The 19,411-nt window shown below is 46.7% G+C and overlaps 3 protein-coding genes across 12 annotated transcripts in view; all 3 read left to right on the top strand.

Annotated features, from left to right (window-relative positions):
• The first annotated feature begins 1,087 nt into the window (after nt 1-1,087).
• ttc1 (tetratricopeptide repeat domain 1) lies at nt 1,088-6,918 on the top strand. 7 transcript variants are annotated; one of them, XM_034550481.1, is made up of 10 exons: nt 1,088-1,219; nt 1,393-1,573; nt 2,075-2,171; nt 2,247-3,065; nt 3,840-3,900; nt 3,968-4,080; nt 6,107-6,143; nt 6,223-6,371; nt 6,475-6,529; nt 6,616-6,918. In XM_034550481.1, exons 2-10 carry the CDS (start codon nt 1,512-1,514, stop codon nt 6,750-6,752), a joined length of 1,530 nt encoding a protein of 509 aa, XP_034406372.1. In that variant the 5' UTR covers nt 1,088-1,219; nt 1,393-1,511; the 3' UTR covers nt 6,753-6,918. The 7 variants fall into 7 exon arrangements, with proteins under 7 accessions (XP_034406372.1, XP_034406377.1, XP_034406374.1 ...); XM_034550483.1 differs by having other exon boundaries at nt 1,112-1,149; XM_034550484.1 differs by having other exon boundaries at nt 1,114-1,219; nt 1,461-1,573.
• Nucleotides 6,919-8,352: 1,434 nt separating this feature from the next.
• pfdn1 (prefoldin subunit 1) lies at nt 8,353-11,557 on the top strand. Its single transcript, XM_034550131.1, has 4 exons — nt 8,353-8,483; nt 10,571-10,737; nt 11,005-11,089; nt 11,397-11,557. Exons 1-4 carry the CDS (start codon nt 8,451-8,453, stop codon nt 11,478-11,480), a joined length of 369 nt encoding a protein of 122 aa, XP_034406022.1. The 5' UTR covers nt 8,353-8,450; the 3' UTR covers nt 11,481-11,557.
• Nucleotides 11,558-12,741: 1,184 nt separating this feature from the next.
• zgc:110540 (deoxynucleoside kinase) overlaps nt 12,742-19,411 on the top strand; it is an 8,885-nt gene continuing 2,215 nt past the window's right edge. For all 4 annotated transcript variants that reach the window (XR_004611078.1, XM_034550980.1, XM_034550979.1 and 1 more), the window contains exons 1-5: nt 12,742-12,930; nt 13,951-14,069; nt 14,218-14,301; nt 14,405-14,514; nt 16,996-17,143. Coding sequence is in view for 3 of the 4 variants with exons in the window: in XM_034550980.1 (XP_034406871.1) it covers nt 12,852-12,930; nt 13,951-14,069; nt 14,218-14,301; nt 14,405-14,514; nt 16,996-17,143 (540 nt within the window). In the remaining variant the exon portion in view is untranslated. The remainder of the gene's footprint in view (nt 12,931-13,950; nt 14,070-14,217; nt 14,302-14,404; nt 14,515-16,995; nt 17,144-19,411) is intronic.

Raw genomic sequence — 19,411 nt, 5'->3', positions numbered from 1 at the left:
CTCCATTGCACCTTATTAACTCTGCTTCCTCCCCGGAGTCGTTGTGACTTCACGTCTCATAGGGTCCATTGGACCTGGAGGTGTCTGATGCCTGGTGAACCGGCCTCCCGTTGGCCCTGCTGATGCCCCGCCCCCCCCTCCTCTCTACCTCCTTCTGTTTCCTGGATTGGAGTTCCATTCATACATTGTCATATTCATGTAATGTGTTTATGTAACTCTGTAACTCTGTTCATCTGGTCACATGACATCTATTCATCTGTCCATCCGGGGAGAGGGATCCTCCTCTGTTGCTCTCCTGAAGGGTTCTTCACTTTTTTCCCTGTCAAAGGTTATTTTTGGGGAGTTTTTCCTGATCCGATGTGAGGTCAAAGGTCAGGGATGTCGTATGTGTACAGATTGTAAAGCCCTCTGAGGCTAATTTGTGATATTGGGCTATACAAAATAAACTGAATTGAATTATAGAACATGTATAACTTAATATTTTAATTAAATTATAGCGGTGTTTACTTTTTTAATTGTTTGCAATTACATATATATATATATATATATATATATATATATATATATAAAATATATTTATAAACACATTATATACATCTATATATTTTTAATGTGTATATATATTCTTTTTTAATAATATATATATATATATATACATATACATATATATATATATATATATTATAAAATACTTGTAATTTTAAAGGATAATGAAAAAAGCAGGGTTGTCATATTACGGAGAAGAATCGGAATAAACTCATGAACTGAGATGGTGACGTTATCAAGTCAGCTGCAGAAAGAGCGTCCTGCGTCCTCCCGTCCAAACTCACAAAGTCTGTAATTACACAAGTCTGTACTTACACAAGTCTGTACTTACACAAGTCTGTACTTACACAAGTCTGTAATTACACAAGTCTGTAATTACACAAGTCTGTACTTACACAAGTCTGTAATTACACAAGTCTGTACTTACACAAGTCTGTAATTACACAAGTCTGTAATTACACAAGTCTGTACTTACACAAGTCTGTAATTACACAAGTCTGTACTTACACAAGTCTGTACTTAGCGTACTTGGTATTGAGAAACGGACTTCCGGTTTATTTCTCCGTGTTTTGGCTCCGCCCCCTGCTCCCGTGCAAGTTCCAGGTGAGAAGCAGCCCGTCGAGAACGAGCCCACTTTCCTCGTTCACGAGTTCCTCCATCATCTCCGGAAAAAGTGAGGTTTAGTACAGATTGTTATTGATGAAGACATTTATAAAACATTCATAGAACATCCCGATGCAGTTAATGTTAGTACCTGTGTAATGGTCTGTAGTGTACGGTCATGTATATAATCTTATTGATATAATTATAAGTCACCATAGTTACTCATATCGTCCTGTTCTCCAGCCTGCACCCAGAAGACGTTACACTAATTTAAATTCAACTATACTCTACGTCAAACACGATGGCGGAAGGTGAAGGAAGGAACTATCTCGCTTCCTTCTCATCTCTGATGAGAGCTGCACATGCGCAGTACCGACCGGACGTCTGCGTGGACTGATAGCAGCAGGCTAAACGGTGCTAGCAGGTACAATACACGTTTTTATTACGTTATTCTTCTGTTAAGCGTCCCACTGACGACGTCACTCTGACCTGTGACGTAGCAGATGGTTGACAACATGGTGACGGATCTGCTAGCTAGCTAGCAGCTAGCAGACAGATTAACTGTTTGTTACTTTCTGAGCTTCTTTAAACCAAACTGTCTCTTTGTGCTGATTTAAGAGGTACTGTGATTCATCACAACAACAAGTGTGTGTGTGAGTGTGTGTGTGTGTGTGTGAGTGTGTGTGTGTGTGCGTGTGTGTGTGAGCGTGTGTGTGTGAGCGTGAGCGTGTGTGTGTGTGTGTGTGTGTGTGAGCGTGAGTGTGAGCGTGTGTGTGTGTGTGTGTGTGTGTGTGTGAGCGTGAGTGTGTGTGTCTGTGTGTGCGTGAGTGTGTGTGTCTGTGTGTGCGGACTGTAAACATTACTATTATGTTCTATAAAAAAAGGCCAATGGCCAACAATCTAACATCTTTAAATGTCCTTTAAGCTGCAAAATAAACAGGTTCATAGATGATGATGATGGACATCTTCATCCTCTGATGGGAAGCAGAGATGAAGATGTCCATCAGATGAGGATGATGATGGTAAGAGAATGGAGAAAAACAACTTTGAAGGTTTTTAGTCAACAACCAACAATTGAATAACATTTTGTGTCATAGAGCTTCAACATGAACAGACAAGGAGCTGGAAAACAACAGGAGGAAAAGGAGGAGAACTTCTACGACTGTCAGGAGACCCTAGAACCTTCAGGCCGAAGGGAGGAGGAGGAGGAAGAAGAGGAAGATGACTTTCACATTAAAACTGATGGACTGACTGACAGAAGAGACACTACAGAGAGAGAAGTAGGAGGAGGAAGACAGAAGGAGGAGAAGGGCGACAGGCTGCAGGAGGAGCAGCAGGGCGACAGGCTGCTGCAGGAGGAGCAGCAGGGCGACAGGCTGCAGGAAGAGCAGCAGGGCGACAGGCTGCAGGAAGAGCAGCAGGGCGACAGGCTGCAGGAAGAGCAGCAGGACGACAGGCTGCAGGAAGAGGAGCAGGGCGACAGGCTGCAGGAGGAGGAGCAGGGCGACAGGCTGCAGGAAGAGCAGCAGGGCGACAGGCTGCAGGAGGAGCAGCAGGACGACAGGCTGCAGGAAGAGCAGCAGGGCGACAGGCTGCAGGAAGGGCAGCAGGGCGACAGGCTGCAGGAGGAGCAGCAGGACGACAGGCTGCAGGAAGAGCAGCAGGGCGACAGGCTGCAGGAAGAGCAGCAGGGCGACAGGCTGCAGGAAGAGCAGCAGGACGACAGGCTGCAGGAAGAGCAGCAGGGCGACAGGCTGCAGGAAGAGCAGCAGGACGACAGGCTGCAGGAGGAGGAGCAGGGCGACAGGCTGCAGGAGGATTCAGATTCCGAGATGGAGGAGAGCAGCCAGGAGGTGGAGTTTGATGATGATTACCTAAAGGAGGCGGAGAAGGAGCTGACAGAAGAGGAGAAAGAGGTGACACCCTTTTATCTAAAAACACATCTTTTTCGACTATACCTTGAATAGGGAAGGTAGCGCCGTATTAACACTTTAGTAGCACTTAAATGTATCTTACTGATAGCACTTTGTAGTTTAACTTTATAGAAGAAATTGTACTTTCTTGATTCTTGTTGTTCTGAGTTTGGACTCATGGTTTAATGCACTTATTGTAAGTCGCTTTGGATAAAAGCGTCAGCTAGATGACATGTAATGTAATCTGTTAACCTGTTTACTACCCGTCTTTATTAACCCTAACCCTAACCCTTTTTCATCTTCAAGTTTTTAGGAAGGCGTTTAGGAAGTGTTCCCGTCGAATGTTTTTAGGAAGTGTTTCCCGTTGTTTTTTTAGGAAGTGTTTCCCGCTGAAGGTTTGTAGAAAGTGTTCCAGTTGAATGTTTTGAGGAAGTGTTTCCCATTGAAGGTTTTTAGGAAGTGTTTCCTGTTGTAGGCGTTTAGAAATTGTTACCGTTGAAAGCGTTTAGAAAGTGTTATCGTTGAAGGTGTTTAGGAAGTGTTGCCCGTGGAAGGTTTTTAGGAATTGTTTCCCGTTGTTGGCTTTTAGGAAGTGTTTCCCATTGTTGGTATTGAGGAAGTGTTTTCCTTTGAAGGTGTTAAGGTAGTTTTTCCGGTGATGGACAAGTGTTTCCGTTGGGAGGGTCCTGGGACCGGATGTTGTATGATGTACGGATTCTGAGGAAACCAGGACTCTTGAGTGTGATTCTGTAAAATCAATCTTCTGTTTTCTTTCAGAGTCGACGGCAGCAAAGTTTAACCCTGAAGGAAAAAGGCAACGGACACTTTAAAGCCGGAGGTGAGTGACATCATCGTAACATTGTCCCTTATAAACCAGTACAAACCAGTAACACATCTCTCTGCAGACTGGGTGGACGCAGAGCGGAGCTACACAAACGCCTTGGTTTCATGTCCGGTTTGTTTCAGCCGAGAGAGAGCTGTGCTGTTCTCCAACCGAGCTGCTGCAAGACTGCACCTGGTAACAAGCAACACGCTAACAACGTGTTACATGTTAGGCTATCAACACGTTAACATCATGCTATATGTTAGGCTATCAATAACATGCTAACAACGTGTTACATGTTAGGCTATCAACACGTTAACATCATGCTATATGTTAGGCTATCAATAACATGCTAACAACGTGTTACATGTTAGGCTATCAACACGTTAACATCATGCTATATGTTAGGCTATCAATAACATGCTAACAATATGTTACATGTTAGGCAATCAACAACATGCTAACCACATGCTACATGTTACGCTATCAACAACATGCTAACATCATGCTATATCCTAGCCTATCAACACTGGCCAACAACATGTTATCAACATCCTACATGTTAGGCTATCAGTTTTGAGGGCTTGCTTGATTGATGATAGGGTGGGAGCCTGACGGATGTGGATGGGGGGGGAAGCAGCAGCTGAGAAGGCCCTGTCACCCCAGGTCCTGATGGTCTTCAGAGTGTTTGCACAGGCGGACCTGGGGATGAGTATTTCAGATTTATTGCTGTTGAGTTTGAGAAAGTTCTGTTGCATCCATACTTTTATATCAATGAGGCAGATGGAGAGAGTGGAGTGGGTGACTGAGATGATGGTCTTTGAGGAGAAGTAGAGTTGGGTGTCGTCAGTGTAGAAGTAGAAGTCAAGACCATGACAACGGATGATTTGTCCAAAGGGAAGGATATAAATGATGAAGAGGAGGAGACCAAGCACAGAACCTTGGGGGACACCGTGGGTGACTGGGGAGGTGGAGGATTTACAGTTGTTTATGGCAATTAATTGATGTCGTTCTGAGAGATATGAGGTGAACCAGGAAAGGGCAGTGCCAGTTATGCCAAGGGAGAACTGGAGAGGTGAGAGGAGGATGGAGTGGTTGATAGTGTCGAAGGCGGCACTGAGGCCAAGGAGGATGAGGATGGTGAGGAAGTCAGCAGTGAGAAGTATATCAGCAGTGATTTTCGGTAGGGCGGTTTCTGTGCTGTGTTTTGAACAGTAGGCCGGATTGGAAGGGTTCGTAGAGATTATTGAGATTGAGGTGGGACTTGAGTTGTGATGCAACAACTCTCTCAAGAACTTTGGACAGGAAGGGGAGGTTGGAGATGGGCCGGTAGTTGTTGGGGATGTCAGGGTCAAGACCAGGTGTTTTCAGCACGGGGGTGACAGCAGCAAGCTTGAGTGGGGGAGGTCGATGGACTTGATTTTCCGGAATTTTCTGGTGCGACTCTGCTTAACATGGGGGGCGGGGATGTCTATGTCCAAGGTGATAGCCAGGGGGTCAGAGATGGTGAGGTCCATGCTGGTTAGATTGCTGATGGTAATGCCGAAGGTGTAGACCAGCTCAAGTGTGTGTCCTTTTTTTGGGTGGGAAAGTCAACAACTCTCTCAAGGACTTTGGACAGGACGGGGAGGTTGGGGATGGGCTGGTATTTGTTGGGTATGTCAGGATCAAGACCAGGTTTTAACACGGGGGTGACAGTAGTGAGCTTGAGTAAGGGGTGGAGGGTATGAGACCAGAGGACAGTGTGGAGTTGATGATGTTTGTGATGAGAGGGGAGAGTGAGGGGAGGCAGGCCTTGACTAAGGAAGAGGGGAGGGGGTCAAGGGCACAGGTGGAGGTCTTCATGCTGGAGACTGTGGAGGAGAGGTCCGATTCAGAGATGGTGAGGTCGATGCTGGTTAGATTGCTGATGGTAATGCCGAAGGTGTAGACCAGGTCAAGTGTGTGTCCTTTTTTATATGTGGGAAAGTCTACGTGCTAACATAATGCTAACAGCATGCTACATGTTAGTTTATCAACACTGGCCAACAATACGCTAACAGCACACTTACAACATGCTACATGTCAGGCTATCAACACTGGCCAACAACAGCCTAACATCATGCTAACAGCATGTTACATGTTACACTGGCCAACACAATAATAGCATGTTAACACAGAGGCTAACAGCATGCTAACATAGAGGCTAACAACATGCTAACAGACTCCTTCTCCCTCTCAGGATCTGAAGGTGAAGGCGATCTTGGACTGCACCAGAGGTGAGTGATGACATCATGCTTCACTTGTATAGCTCATTGGTTGATCTCCTCATTGATTGGTCGTTTGTGGTTGCCGTAGCGATACAACTGAATCCAGACTATGTGCGGGCGTTGCTAAGGAGGGCGGAGCTTCATGAGCAGACGGACAAGCTGGACGAGGCTCTGGAGGACTACAAGAAGGTCCTAGAGCTGGACCCGACCCACACAAGCGCCAGACAGGCCTGCATGGTGAGGAAGGGGGGGAGTATATATACTTACATACCAAAAGAATGTCAGTTTATAATGAATGTACTAAAGTATAAAACTGTCTCTCTACCTGTCTGTCTCTCAGAGGCTGCCTCAGCAGATCCAGGAGAGGAATGAGAAGTTGAAGGAGGAGATGATGAGTACGTAACAGTTCACTTCCTGTTTCATTAAGTATTTTCACAATAAAAGCCCTAAGTGAAGAGTTGAACCTTGACCCCTGCTTCAGGTAAACTAAAGGACCTGGGGAACCTTGTCCTGAGACCCTTCGGACTTTCCACCAACAACTTCCAGGTGAACCAGGACTCGGACACTGGCTCATACTCCATCAACTTTGTCCAGAACCCCAACAACAACAACAGATGACATCACCCAGGAGAGAGTGATGATGTCACAGAGGGCCCCGATTGAAGGGGCATTCTCTGCTATCCATGGTAACCGCATTGCAGATGACCAATCGGAGCACTGCACTCATTGTGATGTCATTCTTACAGAATCCTGACTAAATAATAAAGATCATGAGGAAAATGTTGAAGTTTGTTCGATTCCAGTCATGGCCTCCGATCGAGAAGCAGTTAAAGAACAAAATATGAAATGCTTTAATGAGGTTAAACATGGAAATGGCTGTGATATGATATATATATATATAATCTCAAACATATGTTAGAGCCATTTGTTTTGATTAAAAGAATCATGTTATTTGATTTATTTGTATGATCTACCATATGAATGGATGTTATATTCATATTTGAAATAATGTTTTTCTTTGGGAATTATTTATATTAAGCTGATGGTCAGCTGGTATAAGAGGAAGGGGCGGGACCAAGTCTCTGGTTTCATTCCTTTATCTAGAACGGGACATTGCTCTAACGTGAGAGCTCAAGTTAGACTTATGATTTAAAGTTCGATAAAAGTTCAAATAAATTGACAAAATGATGGAAATGGGATCAACGTCTCCAGAGACCAAACTACTGGGTGAAGTGTTGGACGAACAGTTGTCGTGGTCGGAGCACATTGACAGCATCGTCACTAAAATGGGGAGGGGCATAGCGATGACCAGAAAGTGCTTTACCTATTTAACTCTATTGTTTGTCAGGTGTTACAGTCCTTGGTCTTTTGTCATCTGCTATACTGTCCATTCATACGGTCAACAACTGCTAAGAAGGACATGAACAAACTACAACTGGTTCCAAATCGAGCTGCCAGATCAGCACTCCAGTGTTCAATAAGAACCAATACAGCATATATGCACTCTCGCTTGTCCTGGTTCTCAGTGCAGACTAAACTTCACTATAGCCTTCTCTTGTTTTTCAGAAAGGTCATATTTAATCAATTACAATATACATGTCACAGACAACCATCACACAAGGAACGCTAGTTTAGGTCACTTGATACCTCAAACCTCAAATGTACAGTTACTTTTCGTGCAATTACTGCTTGGAATATACTACCTCATCATCTATCTCATACAGGTAATAATTTGTCATTTAAAAAACCTTGGGGCATCAACCAGTTGACATTAACTACTTGACAGTTTCCATCACTTTTGTAGTCATCTGATCTTTCTTTTATATATTACTGATGTACTGCACAATATACATCATAGTCCTTGATTGCACTTTATTATTTTTTTATTATTCTGTTTGTACTATTTTTTAACTGTTTGTTTCACGTCATGTTTGTATGTATCATTTTGTCCTTTCTGTGGACCCCAGGAAGATTAGGGGCCGCTAATGGGGATCCAGTTAATAAACTAACCTGTGAGTCCATTAACGTGGCTCAGAATAGGACAGGATTTTATTGTATATATATATTTTGCATCTTTTCAAACTTAATATTTGATGTTTACTCTGTAACTTTGTTTGCTGCTGCTACAAACAAAGGTCCCCCTGTGGATGACCTGAGTCATATATATATATGTGGAGGGGTAACTGGTTCCCCCTCCAGGACAGCAGGTGGCGGTAGTGCACCGATAGTTGTGTTGACGAGAAAGGAGAACAAGAAGAAGCGGGATCTAACAGCCTCGCACATGCGCAGTGTTGTCTCTGCTCAGCGTTGTTGAAGATGGCTGCGCCCATAGACCTGGAGCTGAAGAAGGTAACTATGATACAGCAGCAATCCCGTACCTCCCTGTGAAGTCACCTGCTTTCACCTGCTCAGTCACGTGTCTGTGTTATCGGACAACCGTGGGGATCGTTGACCACACCGGAGCTAACTGTTAGCATAGCCATGCCAACTACACGTTTAACAGGACCGAAGAAGAAGATCGAGACGTCGTTAGGACATTATGAAGCTTCACAGTACACGATCTTTGAATCTAAATCTGTAATACAAGCAATTCTGCTGGTGAAACATGATACATATAGCAATAATAGTAAATACATGTAAATGTTCTAATATGCAATATAATACAACTTAAATTGTTCTTTTATAAGCCTTGTCTGGTGGTTCAGGTGTTTTTCCTCAGTGATACCTCTCTCTTGTAGGCCTTCTCTGATGGTTGTTCAGGTGTTTTTCCTCAGTGATACCTCTCTCTTGTAGTCCTTCTCTGATGGTTGTTCAGGTGTTTTTCTTCAGAGTGATACCTCTCTCTTGTAGGCCTTCTCTGATGGTTGTTCAGGTGTTTTTCCTCAATGATACCTCTCTCTTGTAGGCCTTCTCTGATGGTTGTTCAGGTGTTTTTCCTCAGTGATACCTCTCTCTTGTAGTCCTTCTCTGATGGTTGTTCAGGTGTTTTTCCTCAGTGATACCTCTCTCTTGTAGGCCTTCTCTGATGGTTCAGGTGTTTTTCTTCAGAGTGATACCTCTCACTTGTAGGCCTTCTCTGATGGTTGTTCAGGTGTTTTTCTTCAGAGTGCTACCTCTCTCTTGTAGGCCTTCTCTGATGGTTGTTCAGGTGTTTTTCTTCAGAGTGATACCTCTCTCTTGTAGGCCTTCTCTGATGGTTGTTCAGGTGTTTTTCTTCAGAGTGATACCTCTCTTGTAGGCCTTCTCTGATGGTTGTTCAGGTGTTTTTCTTCAGAGTGATACCTCTCTTGTAGGCCTTCTCTGATGGTTGTTCAGGTGTTTTTCCTCAGTGATACCTCTCTTGTAGGCCTTCTCTGATGGTTGTTCAGGTGTTTTTCTTCAGAGTGATACCTCTCTCTTGTAGGCCTTCTCTGATGGTTGTTCAGGTGTTTTTCTTCAGAGTGATGCCTTCTCTGATGGTTGTTCAGGTGTTTTTCTTCAGAGTGATACCTCTCTCTTGTAGGCCTTCTCTGATGGTTGTTCAGGTGTTTTTCCTCAGTGATACCTCTCTTGTAGGCCTTCTCTGATGGTTGTTCAGGTGTTTTTCCTCAGTGATACCTCTCTTGTAGGCCTTCTCTGATGGTTGTTCAGGTGTTTTTCTTCAGAGTGATACCTCTCTCTTGTAGGCCTTCTCTGATGGTTGTTCAGGTGTTTTTCTTCAGAGTGATGCCTTCTCTGATGGTTGTTCAGGTGTTTTTCTTCAGAGTGATACCTCTCTCTTGTAGGCCTTCTCTGATGGTTGTTCAGGTGTTTTTCTTCAGAGTGATACCTCTCTTGTAGGCCTTCTCTGATGTTTGTTCAGGTGTTTTTCCTCAGTGATACCTCTCTCTTGTAGGCCTTCTCTGATGGTTGTTCAGGTGTTTTTCTTCAGAGTGATACCTCTCTTGTAGGCCTTCTCTGATGGTTGTTCAGGTGTTTTTCTTCAGAGTGATACCTCTCTCTTGTAGGCCTTCTCTGATGGTTGTTCAGGTGTTTTTCTTCAGAGTGATACCTCTCTCTTGTAGGCCTTCTCTGATGGTTGTTCAGGTGTTTTTCCTCAGTGATACCTCTCTTGTAGGCCTTCTCTGATGGTTGTTCAGGTGTTTTTCTTCAGAGTGATACCTCTCTCTTGTAGGCCTTCTCTGATGGTTGTTCAGGTGTTTTTCTTCAGAGTGATACCTCTCTCTTGTAGGCCTTCTCTGATGGTTGTTCAGGTGTTTTTCTTCAGAGTGATACCTCTCTCTTGTAGGCCTTCTCTGATGGTTGTTCAGGTGTTTTTCTTCAGAGTGATACATCTCTCTTGTAGGCCTTCTCTGATGGTTGTTCAGGTGTTTTTCTTCAGAGTGATACCTCTCTCTTGTAGGCCTTCTCTGATGGTTGTTCAGGTGTTTTTCCTCAATGATACCTCTCTCTCGTAGGCCTTCTCGGAGCTGCAGGTGAAGATGATCGACACGCAGCAGAAGGTGAAGCTGGCTGACCTGCAGATCGATCAGCTGACTCGAGTTCAGAAACATGCTAAGCTAACGCACGCGGAGATCGCTACGCTGTCGGACAGCACGCGGCTCTACGAGGGAGTCGGACGCATGTGAGTGTCGGTTTATCAGTTACCCTTGATATTAGCACACGAGACCCGTCACTCTGGTGTTTAATGAGCACTAAAGACAGACGATGTCTAGTTTTTACGCAGAGTGGGGCGTCCTCTTTACTTGGTCATCTTTGGCAGACTGAAAACTACAAAGATCTTATATATTTTAATTTGAAACAATCTTCTTCTGTTTTGTAAACTATTAAATGAACTTGTTTTTGAGAGGAAGCTCATGTGAAGTGACGGAAAGTTCCTTTTGTGTTTCAGGTTCATTCTTCAGTCAACTGAAGAAATCAACAACCAGCTGAAGGACAAACAGAGAACAGCTGAGGAGAAGATCAGAGAGCTGGAGGTACTAGTACACGCTGTACTCGATAAGTACACAAATCCATGCAGTAGTACACGATAAATACACACATTACACAATTAATACCTGTAGTACACGAGAACTAAACGTTTTGTTTATATACATACACACACACACACACACACACACGTGTTTCTAGTGTTCAAGTGTGTTACTGCAGTCGTCAGGGGGGTCAGGGGTCTGACGATGTTTTGTTTATATACACACACACACACACGTGTTTCTAGTGTTCAAGTGTGTTACTGCAGTCGTCAGGGGGGTCAGGGGTCTGACGATGTTTTGTTTCTTCCAGCAAAAGAAGGTGTACCTTGAACGCAGTGTGAAAGAAGCTGAAGACAACATCCGTGAGATGCTGCTGTCCAGGAGAGCTCAGTGATGCTGCAATAATCAACACACATGTTCATGTCAGTAACTGTCTGCTAGTTGTTCATATTAAAATGTTGAACCAGTCCATGTCAGGGTTCTATTACTCTAATGAGACCGCTGTATCGGGACTGTAACCGGGAGCGGAGTGAGACCTTTTTATGGTGAATTGTTTTTAATTGTTGTAAATTGACATATAGCAGCAGTCTGTAAAGGGAAACAGGTATGGACATATAGCAGCAGTCTGTAAAGGGAAACAGGTATGGACATATAGCAGCAGTCTGTAAAGGGAAACAGGTATGGACATATAGCAGCAGTCTAAAGGGAAACAGGTATGGACATATAGCAGCAGTCTGTAAAGGGAAACAGGTATGGACATATAGCAGCAGTCTAAAGGGAAACAGGTATGGACATATAGCAGCAGCAGTCTAAAGGGAAACAGGTATGGACATATAGCAGCAGTCTAAAGGGAAACAGGTATGGACATATAGCAGCAGTCTAAAGGGAAACAGGTATGGACATATAGCAGCAGTCTAAAGGGAAACAGGTATGGACATATAGCAGCAGTCTAAAGGGAAACAGGTATGGACATATAGCAGCAGTCCTATGCTAAAGGAGCTAAGTAAGGGAGCATTGAAGCTCCTTTCCTTTAAGGAAGGTCCAGTGTTTCCTATGCTAAAGGAGCGAAGTAAGGGAGCATTGAAGCTCCTTTCCTTTTAAAGGAAGGTCCAGTGTTTCCTCTGCTAAAGGAGCTAAGTAAGGAAGCATTGAAGCTCCTTTCCAAGGAAGGTCCAGTGTTTCCTATGCTAAAGGAGCTAAGTAAGGGAGCATTGAAGCTCCTTTCCTTTAAAGGAAGGTCCAGTGTTTCCTATGCTAAAGGAGCTAAGTAAGGGAGCATTGAAGCTCCTTTGGTAAAGGAAGGTCCAGTGTTTCCTATGCTAAAGGGGCTAAGTAAGGGAGCATTGAAGCTCCTTTCCTTTAAGGAAGGTCCAGTGTTTCCTATGCTAAAGGAGCTAAGTAAGGGAGCATTGAAGCTCCTTTGGTAAAGGAAGGTCCAGTGTTTCCTATGCTAAAGGAGCTAAGTAAGGGAGCATTGAAGCTCCTTTCCTTTAAGGAAGGTCCAGTGTTTCCTATGCTAAAGGAGCTAAGTAAGGGAGCATTGAAGCTCCTTTCCTTCGCAGTTAGAGAATTCGACGATTACTTCGATTACTTCCGGGTCATTTCACTCAGCCTAGAGAAGTACCCTGGTTGAGGTTAGTCCCGCCCCCGGAAACGGAACCCTGTACCCGGGGCGCGCGTGATTGAACGTAAAAAGCAGCTCGTGGTCAGCTCGTTAGTTTCTAAAGTAGTTACAGTCTCATTAGAGTAGTAGCTTATTGTAAACATGGCGACCCCCCCGAAGAGACTCAGCCCACTTCACGCCCCACGCAGAGGGAAGAAGATCTCCATCGAGGGAAACATCGGTGAGTCCGGATTGATCAGCGCGGATTTTAGTAACGTCAGCCCCTCCTTCACGGAGATGATTGGCGTTAAATTAAAGTAAATATTCAATAACACGTGACGTTGCTACGGCAGCGATGAATACATAAACACTCAAGTACTGCGTTATTATTCTTTGTGTGAAAGTACATAGTAGCTGAAAGTATCAGTCATATTTCAAAGTCAACACTTCATATACACATATATAAATAAATAATACTATAAGATACTTCAATGTTACAATGCATCGTAGACTTCTGTCTGTCTCTTTGTCTGCCTGTCTGTCTGCATGTCTGTCTCTTTGTCTGCCTGTCTGCCTCTTTGTCTGCATGTCTGTCTCTTTGTCTGCCTGTCTGTCTCTTTGTCTGCCTGTCTGTCTCTTTGTCTGCCTGTCTGTCTCTTTGTCTGCCTGTCTGTCTGCCTGTCTGCCTCTTTATCTGCATGTCTGTCTCTTTGTCTGCCTGTCTGTCTCTTTGTCTGCCTGTCTGTCTCTTTATCTGCATGTCTGTCTCTTTGTCTGCCTGTCTGTCTCTTTGTCTGCCTGTCTGCCTCTTTATCGGCCTGCATGTCTGTCTCTTTGTCTGCCTGTCTGCCTCTTTATCTGCCTGCATGTCTGTCTCTTTATCTGCATGTCTGTCTCTTTGTCTGCCTGTCTGTCTCTTTATCTGCATGTCTGTCTCTTTGTCTGCCTGTCTGTCTCTTTGTCTGCCTGTCTGTCTCTTTGTCTGCCTGTCTGTCTGCCTGTCTGTCTCTTTATCTGCCTGTCTGTCTCTTTGTCTGCCTGTCTGTCTCTTTATCTGCATGTCTGTCTCTTTGTCTGCCTGTCTGTCTCTTTGTCTGCCTGTCTGTCTCTTTGTCTGCCTGTCTGTCTCTTTATCTGCCTGTCTGCCTCTTTATCGGCCTGCATGTCTGTCTCTTTGTCTGTCTGTCTGTCTCTTTATCTGCCTGTCTGCCTCTTTATCTGCCTGCATGTCTGCCTCTTTGTCTGCATGTCTGTCTCCCAGCTGCAGGAAAGTCCACCCTGGTGCGCCTCCTTCAGGGGCAGTCGGAGGACTGGGAGGTGATCCCTGAACCCATCGGGAAATGGTGCAACGTCCAGAATGACAGTAGTGACGTTTACCAGGTGAATAAAAGCACCTGAACACAACACGGTGACATCACACATGACAAGAGGAGGCGCTCCTGTCCTTTCACAATAAAAGCCGTGTTAACCCAAGTTCACCTTTGAGTGTTTACATACCTGTGTGTTTGTGTTTGTTTGTCTTTTGCAGGAGTTGAGTTCCTCTCAGAAGAGTGGAGGGAACTTGTTGCAGATGTTATATGATAAACCGAGCCGCTGGTCTTATACCTTCCAGGTAACTCCTTTTGACCCAGCCCACTCAGGTGATTATAATGAGAAGCAGGTGATGCAGTTTCACTAACCATGTATATGTCCGTCTCTTTTTACCTGTCGGTCAGAGTTATGCGTCTCTCAGCAGAGTTCGCTCTCAGCTTCAGTCTCCGTCAGTCAAACTTCAGCAGGCTGAAAACCCCGTCCAGTTCTATGAGCGCTCCGTCTACTCGGAAAGGTGACTATACACACCTGAGACGGGTGACTACACGCACCTGAGACGGGTGACTACACACACCTGAGACGGGTGACTATACGCACCTGAGACGGGTGACTACACGCACCTGAGACGGGTGACTACACGCACCTGAGACGGGTGACTATACACTCCTGAGACGGGCGACTACACGCACCTGAGACGGGCGACTACACGCACCTGAGACGGGCGACTACACGCACCTGAGACGGGCGACTACACACACACACACACACACACCTGAGACGGGTGACTATACACACCTGAGACGGGCGACTACACACACCTGAGACGGGCGACTACACACACACACACACACCTGAGACGGGTGACTACACACACACACACACACACACACACCTGAGACGGGTGACTATACACACCTGAGACGGGCGACTACACACACACACACACACACCTGAGACGGGCGACTACACACACACACACACACACACACCTGAGACGGGTGACTATACACACCTGAGACGGGTGACTATACACACCTGAGACGGGTGACTATACACACCTGAGACGGGCGACTACACACACACACACACACACCTGAGACGGGTGACTATACACTCCTGAGACGGGTGACTATACACTCCTGAGATGGGCGACTACACACACACACACCTGAGACGGGTGACTACACACACACACACACACACTTGAGACGGGTGACTACACACACACACTTGAGACGGGTGACTACACACACACACACACACACCTGAGACGGGTCACTACACACACACACACACACACTTGAGACGGGTGACTACACACACACACACCTGAGACGGGTGACTACACACACACACTTGAGACGGGTGACTACACTCACACACCTGAGACGGGTGACTACTCACACACACCTGAGACGGGTGACTACTCACACACACCTGAGACGGGTGACTACTCACACACACCTGAGACGGGTGACTACACACACACACCTGAGACGGGTGACTACACACACCTGAGACGGGTGACTATACACACCTGAGACGGGCGACTACACACACACACACACACCTGAGACGGGTGACTATACACTCCTGAGACGGGCGACTACACACACACACACACACCTGAGACGGGTGACTATACACTCCTGAGACGGGTGACTATACACTCCTGAGATGGGCGACTACACACACACACACCTGAGACGGGTGACTACACACACACACCTGAGACGGGTGACTACACACACACACACCTGAGACGGGTCACTACACACACACACCTGAGACGGGTGACTACACACACACACACCTGAGACGGGTGACTACACACACACACTTGAGACGGGTGACTACACTCACACACCTGAGACGGGTGACTACTCACACACACCTGAGACGGGTGACTACTCACACACACCTGAGACGGGTGACTACACACACACACCTGAGACGGGTGACTACTCACACACACCTGAGACGGGTGACTACACACACACACACCTGAGACGGGTGACTACACACACACACTTGAGACGGGTGACTACACTCACACACCTGAGACGGGTGACTACTCACACACACCTGAGACGGGTGACTACTCACACACACCTGAGACGGGTGACTACTCACACACACCTGAGACGGGTGACTACACACACACACCTGAGACGGGTGACTACACACACACACCTGAGACGGGTGACTACACACACCTGAGACGGGTGACTATACACACCTGAGACGGGCGACTACACACACACACACACACCTGAGACGGGTGACTATACACTCCTGAGACGGGCGACTACACACACACACACACACACCTGAGACGGGTGACTACACACACACACCTGAGACGGGTGACTATACACACCTGAGACGGGCGACTACACACACACACACACACCTGAGACGGGTGACTATACACTCCTGAGACGGGCGACTACACACACACACACACACCTGAGACGGGTGACTATACACTCCTGAGACGGGTGACTATACACTCCTGAGATGGGCGACTACACACACACACACCTGAGACGGGTGACTACACACACACACCTGAGACGGGTGACTACACACACACACACCTGAGACGGGTCACTACACACACACACCTGAGACGGGTGACTACACACACACACACCTGAGACGGGTGACTACACACACACACCTGAGACGGGTGACTACTCACACACACCTGAGACGGGTGACTACTCACACACACCTGAGACGGGTGACTACACACACACACCTGAGACGGGTGACTACTCACACACACCTGAGACGGGTGACTACTCACACACACCTGAGACGGGTGACTACACACACACACCTGAGACGGGTGACTACACACACACACCTGAGACGGGTGACTACTCACACACACCTGAGACGGGTGACTACACACACACACCTGAGATGTTATGTGTGTGAAACAGGAGGTTCTTCTGAATGTATTGATTTGGGTGTATATGTGGTACAGGTACGTGTTTGGGTCCAACCTGTTTGAGTGTGGTAATTTGACGGAGACTGAGTGGAGTGTTTATCAGGACTGGCACACCTGGTTACTGAACCAGTTTGAATCCGACATCGCCCTCAACGCCATCATTTACCTGAGGGCTCAGCCACAGGTAATACTCCTCTTTCTATTTGTACATTCCAGTGCTGCCTTCATGCTCCTCCTTGTCTCTGTACATGTCTGTGCTGCCTTCATGCTCCTCCTTGTCTCTGTACATGTCTGTGCTGCCTTCATGCTCCTCCTTGTCTCTGTACATGTCTGTGCTGCCTTCATGCTCCTCCTTGTCTCTGTACGTGTCTGTGCTGCCTTCATGCTCCTCCTTATCTCTGTACGTGTCTGTGCTGCCTTCATGCTCCTCCTTGTCTCTGTACATGTCTGTGCTGCCTTCATGCTCCTCCTTATCTCTGTACGTGTCAGTGCTGCCTTCATGCTCCTCCTTGTCTCTGTACATGTCAGTGCTGCCTTCATGCTCCTCCTTATCTCTGTACATGTCAGTGCTGCCTTCATGCTCCTCCTTGTCTCTGTACATGTCAGTGCTGCCTTCATGCTCCTCCTTATCTCTGTACGTGTCAGTGCTGCCTTCATGCTCCTCCTTGTCTCTGTACATGTCAGTGCTGCCTTCATGCTCCTCCTTATCTCTGTACGTGTCTGTGCTGCCTTCATGCTCCTCCTTGTCTCTGTACATGTCAGTGCTGCCTTCATGCTCCTCCTTGTCTCTGTACATGTCAGTGCTGCCTTCATGCTCCTCCTTGTCTCTGTACATGTCAGTGCTGCCTTCATGCTCCTCCTTATCTCTGTACGTGTCTGTGCTGCCTTCATGCTCCTCCTTGTCTCTGTACATGTCAGTGCTGCCTTCATGCTCCTCCTTGTCTCTGTACATGTCAGTGCTGCCTTCATGCTCCTCCTTATCTCTGTACGTGTCTGTGCTGCCTTCATGCTCCTCCTTGTCTCTACATGTCTGTGCTGCCTTCATGCTCCTCCTTATCTCTGTACGTGTCTGTGCTGCCTTCATGCTCCTCCTTGTCTCTACATGTCTGTGCTGCCTTCATGCTTCTCCTCATCTCTGTACGTGTCAGCGCTGCCTTCATGCTCCTGTCTCTGTACGTGTCTGTGCTGCCTTCATGCTCCTCCTTGTCTCTGTACATGTCTGTGCTGCCTTCATGCTCCTCCTCATCTCTGTACGTGTCTGTGCTGCCTTCATGCTCCTCCTTGTCTCTGTACGTGTCTGTGCTGCCTTCATGCTCCTCCTCATCTCTGTACGTGTCTGTGCTGCCTTCATGCTCCTCCTTGTCTCTGTACGTGTCTGTGCTGCCTTCATGCTTCTCCTCATCTCTGTACGTGTCAGCGCTGCCTTCATGCTCCTGTCTCTGTACGTGTCTGTGCTGCCTTCATGCTCCTCCTTGTCTCTGTACATGTCAGTGCTGCCTTCATGCTCCTCCTTGTCTCTGTACATGTCAGTGCTGCCTTCATGCTCCTCCTTGTCTCTGTACGTGTCTGTGCTGCCTTCATGCTCCTCCTTGTCTCTGTACATGTCTGTGCTGCCTTCATGCTCCTCCTTGTCTCTGTACGTGTCTGTGCTGCCTTCATGCTCCTCCTTATCTCTGTACGTGTCAGTGCTGCCTTCATGCTCCTCCTTATCTCTGTACGTGTCAGTGCTGCCTTCATGCTCCTCCTTGTCTCTGTACATGTCAGTGCTGCCTTCATGCTCCTCCTTATCTCTGTACGTGTCAGTGCTGCCTTCATGCTCCTCCTTGTCTCTGTACATGTCAGTGCTGCCTTCATGCTCCTCCTTGTCTCTGTACATGTCAGTGCTGCCTTCATGCTCCTCCTTATCTCTGTACGTGTCAGTGCTGCCTTCATGCTCCTCCTTGTCTCTGTACATGTCAGTGCTGCCTTCATGCTCCTCCTTGTCTCTGTACATGTCAGTGCTGCCTTCATGCTCCTCCTTGTCTCTGTACATGTCAGTGCTGCCTTCATGCTCCTCCTTATCTCTGTACGTGTCTGTGCTGCCTTCATGCTCCTCCTTGTCTCTGTACATGTCAGTGCTGCCTTCATGCTCCTCCTTATCTCTGTACGTGTCTGTGCTGCCTTCATGCTCCTCCTTGTCTCTGTACATGTCAGTGCTGCCTTCATGCTCCTCCTTGTCTCTGTACATGTCAGTGCTGCCTTCATGCTCCTCCTTATCTCTGTACGTGTCTGTGCTGCCTTCATGCTCCTCCTTGTCTCTACATGTCTGTGCTGCCTTCATGCTTCTCCTCATCTCTGTACGTGTCAGCGCTGCCTTCATGCTCCTGTCTCTGTACGTGTCTGTGCTGCCTTCATGCTCCTCCTTGTCTCTGTACATGTCAGTGCTGCCTTCATGCTCCTGTCTCTGTACGTG

This window comes from Cyclopterus lumpus, chromosome 14, assembly GCF_009769545.1.
Source record: "Cyclopterus lumpus isolate fCycLum1 chromosome 14, fCycLum1.pri, whole genome shotgun sequence".
In the NCBI taxonomy this organism is placed as follows: domain Eukaryota; kingdom Metazoa; phylum Chordata; class Actinopteri; order Perciformes; family Cyclopteridae; genus Cyclopterus; species Cyclopterus lumpus.
Note: the sequence above shows the minus strand (reverse complement) of the source record. Positions and strands in the feature narration are given on the sequence as shown.

What these genes read in the sequence shown, in the direction of transcription:
- ttc1 (XM_034550481.1), top strand. Translation starts at nt 1,512, where the DNA reads ATGCGCAGTACCGACCGGACGTCTGCGTGGACTGATAGCAGCAGGCTA. An exon ending in AGGCTAAACGGTGCTAGCAG is followed by an intron (nt 1,574 to 2,074) that starts GTACAATACACG and finishes ATGTCCTTTAAG; the next exon opens with CTGCAAAATAAACAGGTTCA. An exon ending in ATCAGATGAGGATGATGATG is followed by an intron (nt 2,172 to 2,246) that starts GTAAGAGAATGG and finishes TTTGTGTCATAG; the next exon opens with AGCTTCAACATGAACAGACA.
- pfdn1 (XM_034550131.1), top strand. Translation starts at nt 8,451, where the DNA reads ATGGCTGCGCCCATAGACCTGGAGCTGAAGAAG. An exon ending in TAGACCTGGAGCTGAAGAAG is followed by an intron (nt 8,484 to 10,570) that starts GTAACTATGATA and finishes TCTCTCTCGTAG; the next exon opens with GCCTTCTCGGAGCTGCAGGT. An exon ending in AGAAGATCAGAGAGCTGGAG is followed by an intron (nt 11,090 to 11,396) that starts GTACTAGTACAC and finishes TGTTTCTTCCAG; the next exon opens with CAAAAGAAGGTGTACCTTGA.